This window comes from Pholcus phalangioides, unplaced genomic scaffold (assembly GCF_987345545.1).
Source record: "Pholcus phalangioides strain wild (caught in Gottingen) unplaced genomic scaffold, Ppha-v1.0 ptg000042l_1, whole genome shotgun sequence".
In the NCBI taxonomy this organism is placed as follows: domain Eukaryota; kingdom Metazoa; phylum Arthropoda; class Arachnida; order Araneae; family Pholcidae; genus Pholcus; species Pholcus phalangioides.
This window is the reverse complement of record NW_028301628.1, coordinates 8,193,995-8,218,458: the sequence shown is the minus strand read 5'-3', so window position 1 is coordinate 8,218,458 and position 24,464 is coordinate 8,193,995. Positions and strand designations below refer to the sequence as shown.

General features: G+C 33.6%; 1 protein-coding gene across 3 annotated transcripts; it reads left to right on the top strand.

The window, feature by feature from the left end:
- Positions 1 to 1,119: 1,119 nt before the first annotated feature.
- LOC149064416 (N-acetylgalactosamine-6-sulfatase-like) lies at positions 1,120 to 24,464 on the top strand. Of its 3 annotated transcripts, none has more exons than XM_089254736.1 (15): positions 1,120 to 1,305; positions 4,112 to 4,235; positions 7,934 to 8,008; positions 9,551 to 9,650; positions 10,155 to 10,295; positions 11,921 to 11,987; positions 13,015 to 13,142; positions 15,580 to 15,716; positions 17,420 to 17,523; positions 19,959 to 20,095; positions 21,406 to 21,508; positions 21,596 to 21,717; positions 22,852 to 22,969; positions 24,000 to 24,087; positions 24,224 to 24,456. In XM_089254736.1, the coding sequence occupies exons 1-14, from the start codon at positions 1,207 to 1,209 to the stop codon at positions 24,084 to 24,086; spliced, it is 1,542 nt and encodes a 513-aa protein (XP_089110862.1). In that variant the 5' UTR covers positions 1,120 to 1,206; the 3' UTR covers position 24,087; positions 24,224 to 24,456. The 3 variants fall into 3 exon arrangements, with proteins under 3 accessions (XP_089110862.1, XP_089110863.1, XP_089110864.1); XM_089254737.1 differs by having other exon boundaries at positions 24,198 to 24,429; XM_089254738.1 differs by lacking the exons at positions 19,959 to 20,095; positions 21,406 to 21,508 and having other exon boundaries at positions 24,224 to 24,464.

The following is a 24,464-nucleotide window of genomic DNA, read 5'->3' as shown; positions in this document are numbered from 1 at the left end:
GGACCCAAGTTAGAGCGAACAGAGTATAGCTGTCTTCCATATTTTGAAGATGGTAAATGCTTGAATTTTCATGTTTCATAAGTCTGCCTGCTATCTGCGGAGAGACACTTCAAATGTAAGACCGACTCGCATTCACACCTTGAAATTGGAAAACCACCAACTTCAGCCGACCACCACCGTGCTTCAACAACGGACAGGGACCCTTTTCTTTTTGCGTGAAAAACAAAAAATTATGAGATTCGTCTGGCCTCAGCCAGCTCCGCTCTTGTGGGAGCCATGACGGCGAGCGTCCGGCACGATGCCACACCACTATAGCCTCTAGAATATAGCTTATTATACAGTCGCCTTACACCTTAGAGGAGGGATATATATAAGTAGGGTGACCATACGTCCCGTATTTCCCGGGACAGTCCCGGTATTTCCTGTTTTTTTGGCCGTCCCGACTTTTTGGCAAAAGTGTCCCGGTTTTTCCCGTATTTTACACGAAGCCTACTTGAATTTTTATTCTTTATTGAAGTCAAAGATTGACATTATTTTTCAACTCATAAATTATTTTATGATAATTACAACTATATATGAGAATATTAATCTCCCACATTTGCCTTGGTGAAAGTTTTTTTTTTCGTGGAATACATTTTGATCCACTGCAATTCGCAGTAATGCATCATTTCCCGTAATTTTCGCAATTTTTGGCAACTTCGTTTGATTTTGGCGTCGTGTTTGGCGATAATTGGCAATGTCCCGTATTTTCCCGTATTTGGAATCCCAATGTCCCGTATTTCTCTCGAAGAAATATGGTCAGCCTATATATAAGGGAAGAAATATTATTTCTTCTCTAAAAGCCTTACACACGACAGCAAGTGAACCCACTGTCGATTTTTCTGAATAGTTGGACGAGATCATGCATGATAGGGGTGCTGCCATCTATATTTCAAATTAAGTTTTACAAGACGTGACTCGTGCTTTGAATTTTCCGAATCGGAGATGACCCTAAAATCCAAAAATATTCTTTAAAACCATCTTCAAGGCTGATTAATACCAAGTTGCATCATTTCATGATATTTTTCGATTGCTGTACAAAACTTTCTTGTTAAAATTGAAGTCAAAGCCGTTGTGACAATTCATTTGTTTACAAACATTTTATCTCTCATATGACTTTTTTTTTTTCATTGTTGATTTTTAGTTTCTTTTCCAATACCCGTAAAAATGGCTCAATCATGCATATATATTGGATCATTTTTAGTCTTTTGTTTCGGTTTTATTGAATGTAAACCGCCAAATATCATCATAATGCTAATGGATGATGTAAGCTACAATAATAAAAATAATTTAATTTTTATAATATCATGGAAAAAATTTCATTCATCTTCTTTATTTTGTTTATTGAATAACTGTGTATAAACTTAACAACCAAATATTAGCGCAAGTTCATCAGGGTTATTAAACTCATGTAACATGCTTTGAATGTTTAACAAAGCATGGAATATTGTTCAAAATATTGCTAAAAATGAAATAAATACAGTATAGATGATATAAGGCCTATATAACAAGTATGACGTGTTCATTCAGTAATGTCACATATATATAGTTTATAACTCGAATATGCAGTGTCTGACAAAAAAACTTCATGTTATCGTTAGTTTGACTTATTGGAATTTCTGACTTCAGAGTGCGGGGAAAAAGTTATTAAAGTTGCAGCACTATTTACAAATATTGTATTAATAAAACGTGCCAAACTACTGGAAGTGAATATATATTCAAAAAGATGAAAGTTGTCCTAATGCAATCATATTTAATTATTAAATGAGAAGATTAAAGAAGAATAAACTAGATGTTCATACGGTATTACAGAAATGGACACATATATGATACTCGTATAAATGAAAAGAACGGTATATAAAATTTATATCAGATTATATAAATATAGTGTATACAGATTTTCGTATATAACGAGCAAATATTTCGACTCAGTTAAATAACGATGATTCACATTACGAGCGAAAAATTTATTTTCACACCATCATAACTAAGCAGATGGTTTTTTGCTTTCATCTACACAGGTACTGTGGAATTGTGGGTGATATTTTACCCTAGTCTCCAGGCAGCTCAAAAGATAAACATACATTTCAGCTTGACTGTGTAAAATATGAAAATAAATGCAGAATTGTGAACACGTTTATGTGAGGTTTTTTTAAATTCTACATGGAAGGAACTGTGAGCTGATTGCATTTTGAGCGTGACTTTGAGGGGCTCGCTCATGAACACGAGACACTTGTCAAACAGATTGTGCCTTTGGGGAAGACTATGGGACTGGAGGTGCACGAGGATGGCATTCAAGAATTAGTGGTAGAACATGCTGAGGAGTGCGTGTTGACCATAGATGAATCTCCTTTGCATATAACAGTAAGAGCTTACAGACGAGATCTCATCTCTGGAATAGGAAGAGAGAAATGAGAAGTCTCTCACTTTTCAAATAAGATTAGAGATGTATAGAATGTGGGAATCCATGTAAAATTTTGGAGCTTCACATCAGTAATTGCTCGCACAACAATATTATTCTCTGGTCCTGATGTAAAATTTCCATAGTGTGCTAATACATTCCATCTATAACGTTAACTCCTTTTATAATGGTCTCTTGAGTATAGTGTTAAATAGGCGTTTTAATGTATGTATAAGGTTAATTTCGCTGGTCATTTCTAGTGGAGGCTTTTTGCTTATAGTCGTACATGAGGATTTCAATAATATCTAATAAATAGCATAACTTGTTTCTAAAATTGAATTTAATAAAAAAAAGGATGACAAACATTAGGTGATGCCATAAAATAAGATCGGAAAGACAAGCGACTACAATCTACTCATATTTCACATAAATGATTCTATGTTGTGTGCTGGTATTTAAGTTTTTCTAGTAAATTGGCTATTCATAATGTGCATGAACAATCAGGCGTAATCTCGGTTAATATACTTCAGTTTTTTCGTATAAATATAATGACTTCAACAAAGGATAAATTTTGTAATGCATTTTGCTCAAATATTTTTTCTGCCATAAATGCTCTTCTTGAGAGCCTGATGTATCAAATTTTATATATAGAAAATTTTTTCTCAACTTCCTTTAGCTCTTTTATAAGGTCAGATTGAATATTATTAAAGGAAAATTTTCATCAAATTTTCAGATATTTATAAATGAGAAATTATTCGTGAATGATATAGGGAAAACTGTTGTATCTTGACCATAGTAAACCTTGAAACACTAGAAATAGTTTTGACAGTATTGCTTTCTAGTCAATGTTTTTGGAATGCCAGAAATCAGAAATATGCAACCTTACAACTGAAGTGATTTCAGTTCTTTGCCTCTATGGCATTAACAAAGATTTTACAAGTAGGCACATAAAGTAAAAAAATTGTGTTATTTTTGCTGTGTTTCAAATTCAGTGAACTACTTTTAATAATTATAATCTACACATTTTCCTGGTAAATCGTACCAAGCATCATGAAAAAAGTTATTAATATTTTCCACAAATAATAGACCATTGTGTACCTTGGAACAGCATAAAACTTGAAATTTTCCTAGTTTATCTTGGAGAATACTCAACTTACACTAAATTTTAATACTTTTTTGTTTTAAATAAAATTTATATTTAAAATTTTAGTTCTAGACTTTTCCCATATAAAAATTTCAGCTATATCCATTTCTTCTTTTCCATTCACCTTCGGTTTTTTCCTAATCATTTGTTGGAGAAACAAAGTTTACAGTGCGGGAATGCATTCAACAAAAACTTTTACCATATGCAGGGCTCCCACTTGTCATACTTTTTTTTCCTCTTACTTTTCTACCAAATCCTATCAACAAAATTCATGTAATTGATTTTAATTGAGGAGGGAAACATTGATATATTGCCAAATAATACAAAAGATTAGTACTTTAAAATTAATATAATATTTTATACGGTTACTAAAAATGAATTTAGTGAAATTTTACCACAAAAATTGACTGAGAAAAATGAGTTTGAAAAATGATATGCCAAGGTAATAAGTCTCTCCTATTGATTTTTTTTTCGTGATCACTTGAATAAAAAGTATCAAATATATATATTTTTTTAATATCTATTAGATGGGATGGGGTGATTTGGGAGTGTTTGGCGAACCAAGTAAAGAAACACCATATCTGGATCAGATGGCTCAAGAAGGACTTTTACTTCCCAACTTCTATACTGCAAATCCATTGTGCTCACCATGTAAGTACATAAAAAAATATATACATTATTTTAAAAGTAAAATTCATTCATTAATCTCTACTCATGGTCATTGACATTATTTGAATCCATTGAATTAAATCTGAAGCTCTTATACAAATACAAGGCCACAACAGGCAAAATGCCCTCTTATCAACTTTTTGAAGTTGGTGAGGGAAGATGAGTAGGGTTTTTTATTAGAGACCATAGTGAAAGTTCTTATTGAGAGAAATGTGTTAAAGATGGGCTATAAATTTTGTCAACTGTGAACATTTATATAAAAATTTGATTCCTGGGAATATTGATAAGTTTGTGACTATACATTTTGTATCACTAAAGCATTTCTTTCTCTGAATCATACAAGTCAAGTACCATAAAGATCCAAAATGATCTCTCTAAGCGGTCATGTCTGTCTGTATCATATAGGGCGATGCCTTAAGTCCCTTAGCTGAAAATTACGAGAGGAAACTGTTGATCTAGAGTAGTGATTCTCAACATGAGCGTTAAAGCTCTCTTGAGGAGCGTAAAGTGCAAATATTGCACTTAGAAACAATTTTTTTTTTTTTTTCTTGGCATTGGGGAGAGACAGGGCAGCAAATTTCTAATTGGGTTTTTAGCGCACAGTGTATGAATTTTTTTTTAAATTTTAATAACTATATGATCCCTTGCAACATTAATGGTATATCTGAGGTCTACATGTTATTTAGACACATTTTTTAATTGGAAGTATACTTCTAAATCAACGGTTTCTCTAGTAATTTGTAGCTAAGGGACTTGAGGCATTACCCTGTATGTCAGCAGTAATGAGTGTACTGATTTCTCATAGAGCATGTCTAGAGCGATAAACACGCACTGAGTCTCAAAAAGAAAGGTCACAATATCCACTATTCAAGCCTCAGAGGAAGTGTTGTGTTCAGAGTCGTTTCTGTTGGGATGGACTATCATTCATAATACTATACACCAACGAAATGAAGTCAGCAGCTGAGTCTAAGGCGCCTAGAATACAGAGCAGATTCATTGTCCTCTGGCTTAGAATAGCAAAACTAGTTTTCTATTCTAAGTGACGTCTAATCATTAAAAAAAAAATGCAGGGAAAACAGGTATTGGCTGTAGTGATAATACTGACATCACACTTTGCACAGGTATGGCGGATTAGCGAGCCTGGATTTTCCAGGAGCTTCTGCTGAGTCTCTCAGCATACTTAATGATCATGTTTAATCCATTCATTCCAAACTGAATGTCGGTTGAAAAAGCCCTAGGAATCATTCAGCACTTGGATTGACCACCATCTAGTCCCTACCTAAGTTCAATCGAGAGCCTATAAACTCATTGGAGAGGACTATGAAGAGATGCTAGTTTTATTCTTGATACTCGTAAGGATCTTGTCTACATAACTAAGTAAAGAAAGTAGTGAAACAGCGATACAGATTAGGTTAGTAATAAGTATTGAGCTATTGCATGATCTTATAAAAACATCACAATGCATGTGCGTGTTGCAATTTGTGCTGAAAAGGTCCAACAAAGTATTCGAGTGCAGGACTTTCTTTAAGGAGTGTAAGTATTTTTAGGATGTTCAGAGTATCTTTGGTAAGTGAAAAAGGTCATTAAGTGGCTCACTAGTTAAGCTTGGTTGTGAAATATCAAATGTTAAAAAAAAAAGGAAAAGAAAGTAATCAATGTAGTATTATAAGTACTAATTTATGAAGTTTCAATAATTTTTTTTGTACTCAATTTTACTTTACCAAACAGAAAAGAAGAGAGTTCTTCAGTGGTACCACGGCTAACAAAGATGATTCATTCCAAAATTATGTTCATTAGCAGAAATGTGATTTCCCACAGATTTCTATATGAAATAGTTTAATTCATTACGGATGCCACCAAAAATTTAAAAGTAAATTTTATAAAACGATAAGCATCATTATAAAAAATACAACTAACCAACCAAAAGCTGGGATGAACAACTTCATAACAATGAAAACTTAAAGGAGGATATGAAAAAAAAACGAAATCTTTTTATACTTCACACTATTTTACATAGTGTTCTTACTTCGAACTTATACAGCGGTAGTTTTTTCCAGACTTTCTAAGTCTATTCAAGGTAAGCTGGCTTCTGTTTCTGTTGGAGGAGAATTTACAAAATCTTTCAGTTGAACTTCGCTATTTATTTAAATGTTCTGGAGTTATGCATTGGTCTTCAACTAACGCTTAGAGTCAGCTCATTTCATTGAGCATTATCTAGCAGAGGTACAGCCTTTTTCAGGCACATTCCCCCCCCCCTCTAAAATACATTTTCACTGTGGGTCGAACATGGCCCATCATACATCTTCAGCAGAGCCTCTAGCCTAGGGATCTTTGATGGGACCCTGATCAGATTTTTAATAGGCTTCACTATAGTGAATTTGTAATTTGAAAAAAAAAAAAAATTGTCCCGGGCTAGAGCCGTCAGCCCCACCCTTGTGAGGAACATAAGTCCAAACACTTCCATGACCCAATTTGTGAATAAGCTTCTCGTTACACATAAAAAACATTATCTCCTGGAATGACAAAACTAATCAGTTGGATGCTAAAAGTCTTGCCATAGCAATGAAGACTCAAGTCAAACAAAAAGAAACATTTTCTCTAGTATACTTATTTATTTCTCCTGAAATGGCTCAGAAGCTTTCTGAAAGAAACATAGGTTCCAGTTTGATATAAAAACTCATGTATTGAATAATATTCATTTTGAAAAACTCGCCCAAACTTTTGTGTGCATTAACTGAATCGAATTTGTATTGGAGTTTGAAAAACCATGACAAAAATCTTCATTAGCCAAATCCGTATTTGTGAACCAATGCTGAAAAAAACCTGAAAAAATATTCGTTAGCCAAAAAATTTGTAAGCAGAGGCATTCAATAGCTGAGGTATCGCTGTACTTCACATAACTATCCAAATAGCTGTATTCATTTAATATTTTTAAGTGACAATTTTTTCCATGAAAAAATGTACAGGTATTAGAAATAGCCATTATTTAACCCTAGAATACTGACTCTGTCTCAGAAACAGAGGTATAGGCAGTTAACATGCAGTTTTTATCAGTTTTTTGTTTAGTTAGATTCTAGGGTTAATTTAATACCAAAACCCTGTATAAGGTCTGTATTATCTTAGATTTCAGTTCAAAAAGTTCAAATTCAGCCACCGGCCTTCCATTCAAATTCAGTCTGGTCTATATTAGCTCAGATAATTGGGGTCTCAATGTATTTAAAAATTTACAAGTCGAGCTATTTCATGTGTATCAATTTCTTCCGACATAGTTCAACTCTCTTACTTGTTTGGGTTAAGAAACTAGCTATTCAATTTCGATCCGTTGGTTATTTTGTATACTGAAAATTATTCTATAAAACTGGATTTTAAATAACTACAAGCAGCTGGCTGATGCGAATATATATTTAGGAAAGAGAGAAAATTCAACGGTCTTTGGGCGGGGAAGAATTTCCTCTCTTTCCTAAATATATATTCGCATCAGCCAGATGTTAAAAACCTTCGTATGGAGAGCGGAGAGTGACATCATTCTCCTACAAGTAGCTGTACTAACAAGGTTACCATCTCTCAAAGTTATTAGTTTTTTTGTGACATTTTTCAAAATGATTCTTTCTAATACAGAAATTATATGACATGCATGAAATGTTATTTCAGATCAATAAACTAACAATTTTATTATATAGCTAGAGCTGCACTTCTAACAGGGAGGTTACCTGTAAGGAATGGATTCTATACAACCAATGCACATGCTCGTAATGGTAATGTATTCTATTCTTGAACTAAAATTTGCTGCTGAATTTTTTAAAATATCAGAATTTATACTCATTTGGAGCTGATGTTTTTGAAAACTAAATTTTCAAGTGTAATGTTTAGTGAATATGACCTCTGATTTAATTCAATTAATTTTTGTTTCATTTAAGCTTCACACACAAAAATTTCATGGCTATTTTGGTTGATTAAAAACACACACACACACACATATCATACTTTTTTTTTTAAAATATGGCAAAGCGGCCTTGATAATGTTGTTATCATGCACTCACACAGCTTGAGCCAATATTGAGAAATTCATGTTACCCCATATATGGGTAACACTAATAATACTTGCCAAGAGTTTATCAGAGAATGTCTTGACAAATGTGTTTTAAAACTATGCATCCTCTTTTTTTCCTATTTGAGTTGTCTGCTTCAATTGAGACCACCCAATTGCCACATCATTTAAAGTCTTCCCACAATATATACAGGTAATAACCTGCCTCCTTGTTGCTACAAATTTTTGAATTCAGGTGGCAGCCACTTCCCAAACTTATACATAACTCATTTTATGTGAGGTCCACAGCACATTCAGGTATAAAATACAGTGAAACCTCCCAACAACAGCCTTTAATGAGACAGCAAACGTGGGTGTTATTTTGAGGCTACCGTTGTTAGGAGGTTCTCTCAGTGTGTATTTCTGTAACTATATTACATTTTTTTAATTGCTTGTAGAATTATAACAACTCATGCTACAACTAATTAGAAGAATTTGTTTTTTAGCACATGATATTTATTTCGCATTGAAGATATTTGAATTTTTTCGACTGATTTTTTATTGTTAATTTCACTCAAAGAATTCATGAAGAAAATTGCATTCAGCTACACAATAATTCTTGTATCCTGGGATATGTATTCTTTAGATCAGATTCATCCTTCAATGTAATTGGCTATTTCTGTTTATCCAAGGCAGTATTTTCAATTAGTGCTTAACAGGGCACCCTTAGTCAAAAACAGCATGGGGAAACAAGGACTCTATGACATAGCCACTTGCTAGATTCTAACCCTGAATTCAGCTTTATTCTTTCAGGAATGTGTCCAGTGTACTTGTTAGCACCTACTTGAGAAACCTCTGGGGTTAATGGACCATATTTTGGAAATCACTGACATGAAGTACCCATAATTATTTTTATGTTCAAAGGACTCAAGAAGGGCAAAACTTCTTTAAAGTAGATCTTTGGGTTATTTTTCTTTTGCAATAATGCATAATTTTTCTTTCATTTTAAATTCGAAAAATGACTGTTATTCGCAAATGGTTGTTTCGAGTTTTACCTTAATGTTAATCCAGTGGGATGCATTCTGTTCCAAAAACTGTGGCAATTCTTCAGAGGTTATCATTGTTTGGAAGTGATCGTTATGGGAGGTTTTACTGTAATTCTTTAGAAATTCCTCAGAAGAATGTTTATGAGGTGAGGTGTGCTTGAATGTCCTTTTAAAAGCCTGGTAGTGTTCAATGTAGTTTTCCAATAAACATTTTTTTTTTACAGCATATACACCTCAAGATATAGCTGGTGGAATAACAGATGAAATTCTTCTCCCTGAGCTGCTGAGGCAAGCAGGATATTACTCAAAAATAGTTGGCAAATGGTATGTCATATTTTGAAATTTTTCAAAGAATTATTACAAACAAAGGCTTAATCAAATTGAAATAAGTTCAACAAATAAAAACGTCAAATTGAAATTACCCATTTAATGGTAAAGACAAATTATATGCACAGATTGTAATACTAGACACTTGTGAATCACATTTTCTAATAAGCAGGTCATACAGATCTCAATCAAGTGTATACAGGGTGTCCCAAAACTCATTCACTGAAACGAAAGGGGGTAATAGCGCAAATCAGAATAAACAATGACTTGTGCTGCTGTGCCCAGCTTTGACTTGAATATAATTATTGAAGTATGGCCCAATACTTTTCTTTCTTAATATTTTTTTCACTGTCTGTGATAAGTCCCTCAAGTATACATTAATGATGATAATAAGTTCTCTAGTTTATAATATCAATCAAGATTTGACGATTTTTTGCTTTTTATAAAGATTCAAATTTAATTTTTTTAATGGATTTTTCCAACTATCCTATCTTTCTCAAGGCACCTTGGTCATCAGCTTCAGTATCTCCCTTTACAACATGGTTTTGATGAATGGTTTGGCTCACCCAATTGCCACTTTGGTCCCTATAACAAGTCACCACCAAATATACCCGTATTCAAGGACAATGAAATGGTTGGAAGGTATCATTTTAATGATATGCCACATGATCACCTCTTATTTGCGTACTATTTTAAATATTGATCAGAACTTCAAATGAATACATTTATATCTCAGCCACATCGTTGGGCATTTCGCCTGTTGTGGCGTTGTATTTGTATCTGTATAAGTATCTGTTACATTTGTCTTTCCATACATTTACTCTCTTGGAATAAGAGTGAAAGTGTCTAAACTTCCAAATGTTCTTGGAAAGAAAAAAAATCTATAAAAATTCTGTCTTAAGAGTAAAAATATTTGACTTTTAAGCAGCCTCTTAATGTAGAAAACTAAGGCATTCGAAACAAATCAAAGCCAGCGGTATGTTAGACTTTTTGTGTACTATATTTGAAAATTTTTTTTTCAAAAAGCAACTTTTGTTTTTTTCAAAATTCATATTCTAACGGCTTCTGAATCTTTGGGATGATGCAGCAGAGTTTATTCCAATGGAAATACTTTTGGTAAAAATTAGAATAAAGTTAGCCATTTCTACCAAAAGAGAACATATTCACCTTGTTTATTCACTTCAGTATTTTTTTGGTACAACCTCTCGATAAAAGTCACCCATTGGATCTGAAATTTTGTCCCCTAACAAGGAGTGTCTGTTAATGTATAGTAAAATACATTGAGTCTTATCAATGTTATTCAAAAAAGTATCAGTTAGTGAAGGTGTCTGGTAGTTGAAGTGTCTGATATGGGAGGTTCCACTATAGGATGATTGTGTGTTTTGTTAATGACGAGAGGACAGTTTAAGGATAACTTCCTGGGCTAGGTGAAACCTTCTGGAGTCAATAGGTGACATAAAAATTTTCAATTTTCAGACTTGAACCAGCTCTAATTTTAATCAAAAGGTAACATTTCCACTAATTTTCTTTAACAACGGAACATTTCCTAAATTCAAATGTAGATAACTCTCTTGAATGTTGAGATCAAGAAACATAGTATTTAAATATTCTTCTACCATTCCTACATGCTACCTGTTGGGCTATTTTCTACTTTTGTAAAGCAACTTTTACTGCTAACTATAAATTTAGCAAAAGCAAAAGTTTTACCTTTTGAAAATACAGACTAGCAAGATGAAATGAGGAGCTTAATCCTTTTATTCTTTATATATAAATATCAAATGTTTCTTAATTTTTATTCAAGTATAAATATTTTGGAAGTGCAGGAAAAAATTAATGAAAATAATTTGTTATTTAATTAGTGAATCTCCAACACTATATCATATTGGAAAGTTTGCTTTGAGGTACAAGACTTATGATTCAGCTACTATGAGTAACTTTAGTAACTTGCAAGTCAAAAAGTACCATTGCATACAGAATTGTATTTATTTATTACTCCACTTCACTGTTTGACTGTTAAATGGTTAGCATCTTAATTTTTGACTGTTAAAGTCTAGGAATTTCGATTCAGTGAATTCGAATTTCAAAGTCTGAATTTTGATTCACACATGAATATCTTAGTTATTTTACTCTAAATACTCTCAAGACAGATCCAGATGAACTTCATGCTTTTATTTCAATGGAAAAATTTTACGTTGATAAATTTAGATACATACATTTGAAATGTAAATAGTTATTAACTAGCTGCTTAAACAGCTTTCTTTCCATAGATATTACAAGGATTTTAAAATTGATCAACGGACTGGAGAATCAAATTACACGATGATACTAATCCAGGTTAGTTTATGAGAACATACATAATTTTTGTTTGTGATGTTTGATTATTATTGGAATAAAGTCACACATGCACTTGATGCTTACCCTATTGCAGTGAAACTTCCCATAATGGTCACCGCCAAACATAGGTAATCTCTGAACAATGGCCACATTTTATTGGAACAGAATACATCCAGTTGGATTGACATTAAGGTTAACCTCCGAATGACAATTTCTGAATAATGGCCACTTTTGGAAGTTAGAATGAAAGAAAAATGAGAGAGATGTACTATCACATAAGAAAAATAACCCTAATGATTTGCTTTAAAGAATGTTTTCTTCCTTGAGCCCTTCAAACATAAAACTAACTATGAGTTTTTTTCTACATCAGTGGTTTCCAAAATGTGGTCCGCGAACTCCAGAGGTTCCTTCAAGCAAATGCTAACTGGTGCATTACTGCCCTAGATAATAAAAAATAGCTGGAGAATGAATCTGATCTGAAGAATACATGTCCTAGGATACAAGGATTACAGCAATTCCTTCATGAAATATTTTAATGAAATTAACAATAGAAAATCACGAATACATTTCATGAAAAATTCATGTATCACTGTATCAAAAATTTAAATCTATTCTAAAATTACTGAACCTCTTAACAATGATAACCTTCCAATAACGGCCACATTTGCTTTGTCCCATTAGAGGTCGTTGTTGGGAGGTTTCACTGTATTAAATGTATTCCCTTTAACTGAAATGATGAATCCAGCTCTCCATGAAATTGTCTGTCTGAGCAGTGCTGCCTGAAAATAAATTGCAGTTAATTTTCAAGGGGTTAATCACCACACTTTTCAATTGTTACACATTTTGAAATCACAGGAAAACTGAGAATGAGAAATTTATTTAAAATTTAAAAACTTTCTAATGGAATCTCGAGGTTTTTTAGGAAGAACTAAAAAAAACTTATAAAACACAAAAAATAGAAATAAAAAAACTTAATTCCTTGTCTCAATACAAGCTCACACAGTGATTATTTTTTTCTCTTCTCAAGGAAGCTTTGAATTTCATACATGAAAGAGCAACAAAAGAAGAACCATTCTTTCTCTATTGGACACCTGATGCCACTCATGCTCCTGTATATGCTTCAAAGGAATTTCTTAACAAAAGTCAGAGAGGACTGTATGTAAACCTATTTAATACTATTACATACAAGTATACACATATATCTAAAAGAGCTTTAAAACAATTTTCAAGATACTCACCTAAATTTCAATCTATCAGCAGCTGGTCTGGAGTAATAAGCTATATGGCAGAAGTTTTTTCTAACTTTTAAAAGTGTGAATACGGGATCGCCTTCCCTTTAAAAACTTCTCCCTATAGCACAGTTTCTTGACTTTTGCACCAATAAGAGGATAAAAATGAGTTGATTATTTTCTCACCCAACCTCAGATTCCCCTGAAATCTTTCTGAGGTTCCCTGGTTAGGACCTCTTAAATTACTGTGTAAGCAGAAATTTGACCTTATTTTGACCCCTCCGTCAGCAAAAGTAAGCAAAGCTCTGACCCCCTCCCTCCCTACTTGTCAGCAAAATTATGTAAGTTGGTCTTGGACTGGTCTCAACCAAGACTTTGATTGTCTCCCACCCCACAGAGGACCTAAGGGATGAAAATTGAATGAAAAAAATTCAAATTCAAATAATTTTTGTAAAAAATTTGAAGTGTTGAATAAAAGATGCCTTTGTTTGTCATTTTACTTAATTTATGCAAATTCAAAATGTTTTTTAAAAGCTAATAACTCAAGATTTACAGTGCCTCCAAAGGCAGGGATTGATCTTGAATCCTGCGAATTAGCAGGATTGCGTGGCAGCAGAAGGCGCCAACTGCAAGGGACAGTTTTTTTAGGGTGTAAACTGAGGGGAAAGGAAGATTTTTTATCACAGAAATATTTTTCGCTTATATATATATATATACACTTGCAAAATGTCCAGAACCTGCCCTACCCAAAGGTGAGTTCTGCGTAAGCCCCAAAACCTTATTTTCTTTTACACATTGATCAGAAGAAAAATCAAGGTCTTGATCAACCCTTGAAAGAAGAGACCTTGCTGCACTGCTAAGGAGAGCATCTCTGTGCATGAATGATCACACGAGCAAGTTAACTAACATGCTTTTATTTTATATGCCAACGCTTTCCTCACATTAAAACTGATTATAGACATAGTTGTTTTTAACAAATGCTTTTAGTTTCAAGCATTGCTCAGTGAAGTGGTGAGCAACAATATATGATAATTTATAGATTTTCACAAACACTGGTAATCCTCAGATAACCATTAAAATATTTGTATTATTGATTGAAGGTTATGGAAATGAAAAAAGACAATTTACAAGTGTGTGCTATTTTATAATTAATATTTTAATGGGGAAGGGGATTGTTTTTTTTTCATGATCACTTCTCTCTTTGCTAATCAAAAAAGTCAAATCAGAAGAAACATTTTTCTTTAACTATTTAGAGCTATAACTAGGGATTTTGTTCTTGTTAAATTTGATTTTCTTTAATTCAATAAATTTTCTTTGATTAATAAAATAATTCTCCATGCTCATATTTTCAATTCCTCCGCCCACCTTGTTATCGAAAGTAAGCAAAGGCACACAAGCCCCCCCCCCCCCCGTCATGCCGGCGCTTATGTAATACTTGAATGGCCTCTCAAGAATTCATGCTACACAGAAAGCAGGCTCATCCCAGCAACACAAAAATTAAAATGATCAAAGATTCAAATGTTTGGCACCGTCACTTACAATTTGGAACACATAAATGCACGTCTCAGACATTTATATTATGGATTAGAGAATACAGACACACACACAGTTGAAGCTCAATTTTACTAACATCCAATTTATGAACTGCTCGGTTGCTGACACATCCTTTTATGAACTAATAGTCTGATCCCAAACAGTATACTATTCCTTTCAACATTGTTCCCATTTATGAACTTTCAATTTTACGCACTGTTTTTTCCACGTCCTCACGGTTCATAGAAACAGTTGTCAACTGTATAACACTTCCTAGAATGTACCAGTTGGCTGGAAGTCTCTAGGAAGAATGTTTGTAAGAAGCATGGGCAATCAGTAGTAATTAATTACCATCTATTTGAAAAGCATATTTTGCCTACACAAGCCTATATAAATACTCCAGGTCTACCGAGTGTATTATTGAGATTTATTTGTTGGCAATTTATTTTGCATCATGTAAAACAAACAGTTGTGACTAGATTTTACAACTCTCATGAACTGACACGTTTTTGCAGATTAGTCCTCTGTCCCGAACAATATGATATGCCTTTGAATGTCTTTTCCATTTTACGAATTATTTGTTCAAGTTCGAGTTCTTAACCCTTTAAGTGGCAATTAGAAATCATTCAACTTTCCTTCAAAATGTCACATCTTTTTTAATGAAGTAGTCTTTCTTCTGATTTGCAAGCACGAATTGAATTACCAAAAATATTTAGATATGTCCTTACACTGGAGTTTTTTTTAAAGCTGACACAATAAAGTATTTTAGAGTTTTCTTTTGCTCTATATTTGTATTCTAAGTTGTCTGTATTTTAATCTAATCTAACCAGTTATGGTGATGCTGTCATGGAACTTGATTATGCTGTTGGGATGATACTAAAAACTCTACATTTTCAAGGAATTGCTAATGATACTTTTGTGTTTTTCACATCCGATAATGGAGCAGCTCTTGTTAGCACGATAATGGGTACATTTTATTTTGTGTTTTTATTACTGTGAAATATTGATACATAGAATGTGTTTAGGCAAAAATTGATGTTTTGTTGGTTTTTAATCAATTTCCCATCAGATATGGAGAGGGTAACAGGAAATGTTACCCAAAGGTTATAGGAAGTGCTGCTGTGCTTTTGGTCTGTTAACAGGATTTTTCTGTGAAGGAAAAATGCTTGTTACCACTGTAAATAGGTCTGATGGAAAAAGTCCATGACCACTACTACTGTTATTTGCAAAACTATAAGCATTTTCAAAAATTTACACCAATCACTACAGTACAAAAATCACTTGTGTATCACCACCATTCTTAGCATACCTAATATCGCCTGTGAATAGCATTTGCAGTCATGCAGGTATCACGATAACGTAACATTTCTAGGGTCCCAGGTTTGATTTCTGCCAGAGGTGCAGTGGTGGTTGGCGTGAATTTTTTTGAACTTTTGAGGCAAGAATTTGAGCAGGCCTTTCCCTTAAAATGTCTCCCCACAGAGAGCAAAAGATCCACAAAAACATAAGCTATTACAATAGCCATACTTAATGTCTTTCGAGGGTAGATGACAACACTGAATATATTACATGCATATCTTAGACCAGGGGTGGACAAATTGTAAAAAATCTAGACGCCAGAAAAAAATTTTACCCAGAGAAAAAGGTCTAAAATAATGCTTCTTTTTACTTTTTTTAGGGCGTAGTGACCCACTTTCATGTTGGCAGATATGCTGCTATAAATTCTAAACATTTTGTGCTGTTTTCAGCCTGTAATTTAATAACTACACAAAGAAAATTTTAGGTGCCAATACCAAATTTTTAGTGGATCTGGCACCTGAGCAGCCCTGTTCAGCCCTCTCTTAGATGCTCATAAATATGTTAGGTACACATGAATATATAACACTTTCTCAGCATGTATCACAGTTAGCTTCAAAAAATTCTTCAATAAGCACATGAGCTTAGAGGTCTATTCACATATACAAATCTGTTCAGGCTTGCAATTCATCAAACATGTTAGGATCATATTTTTACCTGCACTAGAGAGAATGAATAAGGTAGTAGAGGAAAGAAGAGTATGTCTTGAACTCTGAGACAAGATGCATCTTTTGGAACTGAAATGGGTCATCACTAACATGTGTGAATAGACTTTCAGTAGCATTATGTGGTCTTGTAATTCTCTATCTCTCCTCAAAGATTTTGCAGAGACTTTCAAATCATTCTTCATTGAATAAAAATCTGACTCACCTGACTGCATGATTGCCAGTTTTAAATTTCATTTGAAAATTTACACTACTTTGAAAGCCTGCAAACCACTATTCTCAAAGATAGCTATGAATAATATAGCAACTAATCTGTTGAACTATTGTCTACAAATGTAACAAAATTTTGAGCTCCTCCTGTTTTATGGAAGTTTATAAACAAATTGGAGACTTTTTAGATACCTGCAACGCATTGATTGGCGTACATTTTTGCAGGAATACAGAACAAAAAAGACAGTCAAGATTTTATATAAAACACACTTCTTGTGTCTTGGGCATATAACAAACTGACTTAGTATTATAAAATATTAATACATATTGCATTGTTAGTATCATTTGAGACATGCACTGTATTTTCTCTGCTTTGGAATGTGGACTGGCCGTTGTTCAGCATATTTCCTTTATGTAATGAAAATGTTTTCTCTTAAAGCTGGAAGCAATGGACCTTTCCTTTGTGGAAAACAGACAACTTTTGAAGGAGGAATGCGAGAACCGGCAATAGCCTGGTGGCCTGGTACAATTCCTGCTGGTCAGGTATAATAACTTTCATCACCATCATCAATGGTACATTAGTCCTTAGATTGGTTCGTCCTCATGTTGAGCAGTCGCCACTCATTATAATTTTGATTACTGAATTATAATTTTTTAATATTTTTAATTATGCTTAAAAATAAATTACTTGAATTTTTATTGCATTTGTACAAGCACTTGATCTTACCTAATTTGTGTATGCTATTTCAAATCTGAATTCGGTTTTGTCCTGTAAGCCCTAGATTTTTTTCAAATAACATTTTTAGTTTTTTTCTGAATTTATTTTTCTGGCACTTTGAAGGCAAGAATTTTAGCTTATAATTCTTGCATTTCTGGACTTTACAAGGGAAATCCAGTTTTCCCTCATGCTCCACCATAGGATGCTCCACCATCCTATTTTTGTCCTAGCAGCTTTGGTAGCAGCACTCTTCCATTGTCTTGAAATCTTGATGATAGTGCTCTCGCTGTTCATTTACAGCCCCAAGATTCCTGGGGGAATTGATCAAGGTGACTAAACAGGAAATGTAGCTTTACACTCATGTTGCACAAGAGCTTACGAAAAACCACCAGAATTCTAGTAATCAGAATGTCAGTTACCCATCTTTCTGTTAACAAGAAAATTTTGTATAACTGTCTTAAAAGACAGCCACACACACACGCACGCTGACTTCTCCTTTTCATCCATCTTTGTGACAAATTAAGGATCATACACACAGGCACGAATTTGAGGTCCATCAAACACTTGCTTTAATCTTCTCGAAAGACAAAGCAGGAAAAGAAGAAACTATGCATTTGAAACATTCAATGCCTCGACAAACTTCATCAATCCAAGCTTGAGGTGAAATGGAGGAAAACTGATCATATCTCTCTCTCGGCTGACAATTGGATCTCTCAATGTTTGGCATGCCTGCTTCCAGAGTTTTATGGACAGGCTACTCATTCTGGGTCTATTGTTTGTCTCAAGCTCAGCTTCCCTTCACGCAAAGAAAGCATGGAAATGTTGTGAATCCTTTCTGTTGGTCAAGTAGGATGTTAACCATTTTCAGGTCTATGCAAGTGATCCAATTACATACAACTAATTTGCAAGAACTAAGCTAGTGTAAGTCGTTAGTCAATAGCCTGGGACCATTGGAAACACATCAATGTACATGGTGTAAAGTCAAGTCTTTAGACACCCTTTATCTTTTGAACCGTTGGTTATAGAAGCATGCTTTCAAATAGAAAAAATATGAACTAACATGTCCATTTTGGACATACCATTTATTTTACTTGGGGCCATATATGTATTGAGGCACAAAATTTAATTTTTTTATACGGTCCCTGTCTCCCAACGTCGAATTAGAAAAGTGTTGCCCTGTATCTTTTGATCCCAACAAAAAAAATTTCAAGTTTTCAAGTGCAATATTCACCAAGATATTCAAATTAGAAAAATAGAGGAAATATGGGGGAAAAAATTGCTTTAAATGCAGGTAAAATGTTTTTTTTTTTGCATTCAATGCTGTTTTTTTTCCAAATTTCCTCTGTTTTTTTAAGTATCTCAGTGAATATTGCATTTAGAAACGTGGAATTTTTTGCGAGAGACAGAGTGACATCTTTCTAATTGGAAGTTTAGAGGACAGGGGAAACTAAATACAAAAAATTAAATTTGGTATCTCTATACATATACAGCCTGTAGTGAAATGCATAACATATGAGATGGAAATGTTATTTGGATACTTTTTCTAGTTGAAAGCATGCATCTATAACCAACAGTTCAAAAGATAAAGGGTGCTCTAAGGACTAAATTTCACACCCTGTATAATATCAAATTGCATAAAAACTAGAGCTTGCAGAGAGAAACGGATTTCAGATTTGAAATCAGTGATCAGAAAATAATCGAGATCAGTTGAAAAATCTCCATGCAACAGAGAATAACAAAGAAAAAAAAAAGTTCCCCAGTGTTATATAGTCGATGCCAGGGCTGTCTTAAGAGCATCATGGACCCTGAGGACCAAGTGATTTTTCTGAGACCAGGCAAATTCTCAAAAATTCCAACTATACCTCATTTTTGTGAGGCTCTTTTTCTCTTATAGATAGAATATACACATTGGTATTTTAGAAACACTTAAAAAGTTCATTTTATAAAATTTTTAAATATCCGGGTTCTAAAATATTTAATAGTTAATGCACTCTGGTCAGAAAACATCTCTTCATTCATGTCTAATTATTGAGGCATCAACCATCAAAAATAATTCCCCCATTCTGAAAGCCCTACTCATATGTGTCATTTTATGGCTCAAAAAACACCAAAATTTACCTATGAGCAAGTTCTCAAATTTGCCATTTATAACTTTCAAAGTATCAAGAATCGATACATCTTAGGTTTGTAATTACAATCTTCAAAAACTTATTGTTATTGGTTTCTGTTATTCTCATGCCTATGTCACATACAATAATAGGTTTCACATCAAGTTGGTACTGTCATGGATCTCTTTTCCACAGCTTTGGATCTGGCTGGTGTAAGTGGACCTAAAAACAAGACGCTGGATGGAATCAGCTTGAAACAATCCTTCATTACTCAAAAAACATTCAATAGGTTGGTTTTTAAAATGAACACAAATGATATGTACACATACATAAAGAGCATACAATAGAACTTGTTTTATATCCCCAGTCTTTCTTTAACTGTATCTTTCTCTGCAATGGCCTTAAAAATCTTATTTCATACTTTGTAATATCTTAATTATGTTACCAAATCAGTGATTCTCAAACTTTTTATGTCTGCTGTTATAATCTTGGAGCAATATTAGAATTTTAAGAATCTCAAGTTATTTCAGCTGTGAGCTGAAAGTGCCATGATATACACTGGTTGAGTTAGTAAAACTGATAATTATGTTGAATATAATTTCATACATCTTGTAATCTTAAAATATCTTGCAGCATTAATAACTGTTATCATGCCACAGTAGGATGTAAAACATGGCTTGGAAATCACTCTACTTCTGCAGTTAGGCTGGTTAAAAGAGGCTCTCTACTGTACATGAAAACAAGCGAAATACTCACATGACTTCGAAGCACATAAAATGTGTAATACTTTGTTAATCCTTGAAATACAAAGTAGCTCAAGATAGAAAATTTTAAAACCACGGGTGGTGGCAAAATTAACACTACTATATTTTTAAGTGAAAATGACGGATTCTCAAATTTTATGTTACACAAGTATTGTGTTGAAGGCCTGCCTGCTCTTTGCAGAGACACATTTTCAGTTGAAAGACTAGTTCACATTTGTGCTTTGAAGTTGGGAAAACAGCAGAAAACCAACTTCAGTGTACCTGTACCATTGCTGTCAACAGCATTCGAACTTGGATTCTCATGATAAGAGTCCAGAAGAGATCTGGTGGCACTGCAAAACTGGACTAAGGCAGACATTTTCATTTCATGTTGCAAATATGGAGACAAGCTATTGTCACTCCCCCCCCCCCCACACTACTCATATCATATTGTCATATCAGAGGAGATCTTGGTGAAGAGTAAAGAAAGAGATTCATTCTTCATATTCATCATATCATTCAAGAAAAACAGATTTTCTCGTGAATGACCACCTTAAGATCAAGATATTCCATACAAATGCCATAGTTGACTGGCTACAACTGAAAGGAAGACTCTATGAGGAACTCAATCAAATTCTGGTGGGCATGCCTAGCCAATGATACGATACATTTTTTTAAACACATTTCAAAATGTTTGAGCAAAAATTTGAAAATGGTTTGCTTATACCAGTTTTGCAATTATTATTTTGGTTTGCAGAAAAAACAAATAGGTTGTGGAGAAAAAACCCCACTTTTTTCAATTATATTAATAATCCAAAAAATGATTTTGAGCCAAAGGTTTGTTTTTATTTCACAGACCAGTATTTTTCTATCGTGGAAATGAACTAATGGCTGTCAGAAATGGCTTATACAAAGCACATTTCTGGTGCTGGACAAACTCATTAGAAGAATTCAAAACTGTAAGTTGCCCACACAGTGAAACAATGTATGAAATATTTATTTCTATTTAATGAACTGATGTGAAAAAGCAGCAAAATTTTTTATAGGGTATAGATTTTTGCCCAGGAGTTCAAATAGATGGTGTGACAAGTCACAAGCAAATGAACTATACATCTGGACCAGTGCTCTTTCATTTAGGGAGAGATCCTGGAGAAAAATTCAAAATAAGGTATTTTATTATATTAACCTTTTACCGGCCAAATTAAGATTCATATTAGTTTTATTCCTTCTAATCCTTTAGAGATATCAACCAAAAAATTTCCAGTCTGTTTTTTGAACTTGCCCACATGTCCATAGAAACATTAAAATAAAAAAAAATTAAATTTTATTCTTTCTCAAAAATGGGGATCTAAAAAATTAAATTTATGGCATAAGTGCTTAAAGGAATGAAATTTTTGTTTCGTAAATAAAGTTTGAACCTTCAGGGAGAAAAAAAAATCAAGTGCTCTCATGTACAGAAAATATTTTTTTCTAATTATAGTAAACTTAACTATCCAGCCTAGTTCACAAACAAGTAATTGTTGAGGCCCCAAAACCATTGTTGCCTGACAGTTTTTCCGCCCATTTTGGGCATTCGCCCAGCTCTGAAGAACTTTTAAAGTAGCCTACGGTTCAATCCCGGTCCTGTTTGGTATTTATGCAAAACCTGGCGACGATCGGTCTAAAACTGTAGATTTGTATAAAGAACAGACATACATACACAGACAGACTTTCACATTTATATATAAGATGGTACGTTCCATAGATCTTGAGAGTGTTTTACGTTTCAGGTGGAAACTGTGAATCTGAACTGGAAGAAACTAACCAAGCACCGAAAAGAAAAGGGCATTTTTCTTTTTAACCACACATTTGCTTCACTATAGGAAGGCCATTGTGAAAGAAGATTCACACATATACGGATCATAGCGAAAACTACGGCGCGATTATGACATTAAGTATGGAAATGTTTGTCAATCTGAGAGGGGCGAGAACACTTACCAGCCTCATACATAGTTTTGCAGCCTGGTAACGATAATTTACAGGGGAAAAAAGTTTGGTTAAAAAACTTTCGATGGGAAAAAATTTATAACATAAATCAGAGTCCCGATAACTACAAACTAATTTTCCCCCACACGTTATGGTATTGGTTCATTCCATTCTTTGCGAAAGAAATACCAACAGCCCAGTAATAACATTATCCATGATTATAGTAAGCAGCAGCGACTGTATTAAAATACAATAAAAAATTAAAAACAAAAATTATTTCTTCTTTACAGTCTATTTTACGAAGTTTTCAGACATTTGATTTTTTTATTTTTCCTAGCCCTGATTCTTCAGAGTATAAAAAGGCTTTGAAAGACATCCTTTCTGTGGTGAACGAACATAAAAAAAATATGGTGATGGGGAAGCCACAATTAAACATTTGTGATGAAGCTGTCATGGTAATTCTAATTTCTTTTATGAAAAATCTAGTTCAATCAATATAAAAATTACACTGAATAGAAACAGAATTGTCTATATATGCAGTGAAACTTATATTAAACGAAACGTAACTACAATATGCCATAGTTGCTAACTTTGGAGAATGAGAATTAGATTTTTTACACAGATTCACAAATTCCACATATAAAAAATACTACAACAAGGGATTTTTGAAAAATAAAAATTTTTCTATAAAAGAAATTGTAGGGATTTTTCCCCCTTTGGAAAAACATGACAATCTGCTAGACATGGCCAATTGGCATTAGTTTCCAATCCTTGCCAAACAGTAGGTTAAATTACAGTAACTGTCATTACTATACTCAAATAAAATCACACCAACAAAAATTTCCACAGACCCGAAAGTGGAACTTTTGACTTCATGGGCAGCAATGTGGCCCCCTTTGTTAGAATCTTTGATGGACAGATGCGAGAAAAAGATAAGTTTTCCCTGCTGAAGCTCTGTCAGCCCCGTTTCAATGTTATTTTTTTGGGGGGGGGGGGGAAACAGAAGCAATGTTTCTTTTTTCTGGATAAATTCTTAAGGGACAATTCCTCCCCTAAAATAAGGATTGTTTGTGATCACGGTCAAAATTAAATTTCAGATATTTTTGGAATGTTTTGGGAATCCGGGAGACTTGCTTAGTAGCTATGATATGTGATCAGCACAGACTTTTTCCACATTTTTTTATACGTCTTAACCAAGGCTCGCATTAGTCGAGTTGACTCTAAACATCACCCTAAGTTAATCAAGGTTTTACGTCACTTTGATTACAAATCTCTCTTATAACTTGCTCGTCTTTTTTTGCAATATATATAGCAGAGCCTCAATATTCCTAAGCGAATGAGGCCACAAGTCCAAAAAACATTTTTTTTTCCGTCAATTGTAATTAGCAATTATTAGTTACACACACTTAACTAATTCACAATAAAATCTGATATTATTCTTCCCATTCTTCTAATGAGCATTTTCTTTTCTTTTTGAATGATCAGCACTGGGCCCCACCTGGTTGTGAAAAGCTGAATGACTGCATGAAACGTCCACCATCGAAGCCATATAAATGCAACTGGCCGCATTAAGGTAGAAGAAATAAGCAATATAATTTATGTGCCATAAATTTTCATTGAATTATCATATAAATTAACACTTCCCGATCAAGTTAAAATAATGCATTATAATTTCTTTTTCAGAAATTTGAATGTTTTTATTATTTTAGGAATTTCTAAAGGATGTATCCTAGTCACAAAAAAATCACTCCGTCAGATGCACATGAATGCCTGATTTGTGTAAAAGCAGTCAATCATTGTGGTGAATTTTGTCGTCTGTGATTATTCTTAATCCACTTTGAAACAATCAACTTCAACTCCTATAAAAAAAATTATGTAACTTATGTATTTATTTTTATAAAAACCGTGTTCACACAAAAAGAGTTGTGTGAGGCTTTGCATCACTTTTTC

Coding starts and splice junctions, on each gene's coding strand:
- LOC149064416 (XM_089254736.1), top strand. CDS start 1,207: ATGGCTCAATCATGCATATATATTGGATCATTTTTAGTCTTTTGTTTC. Junction 4,236..7,933: donor AAATCCATTGTGCTCACCAT/GTAAGTACATAA, acceptor TTTATTATATAG/CTAGAGCTGCACTTCTAACA. Junction 10,296..11,920: donor GACAATGAAATGGTTGGAAG/GTATCATTTTAA, acceptor TTCTTTCCATAG/ATATTACAAGGATTTTAAAA.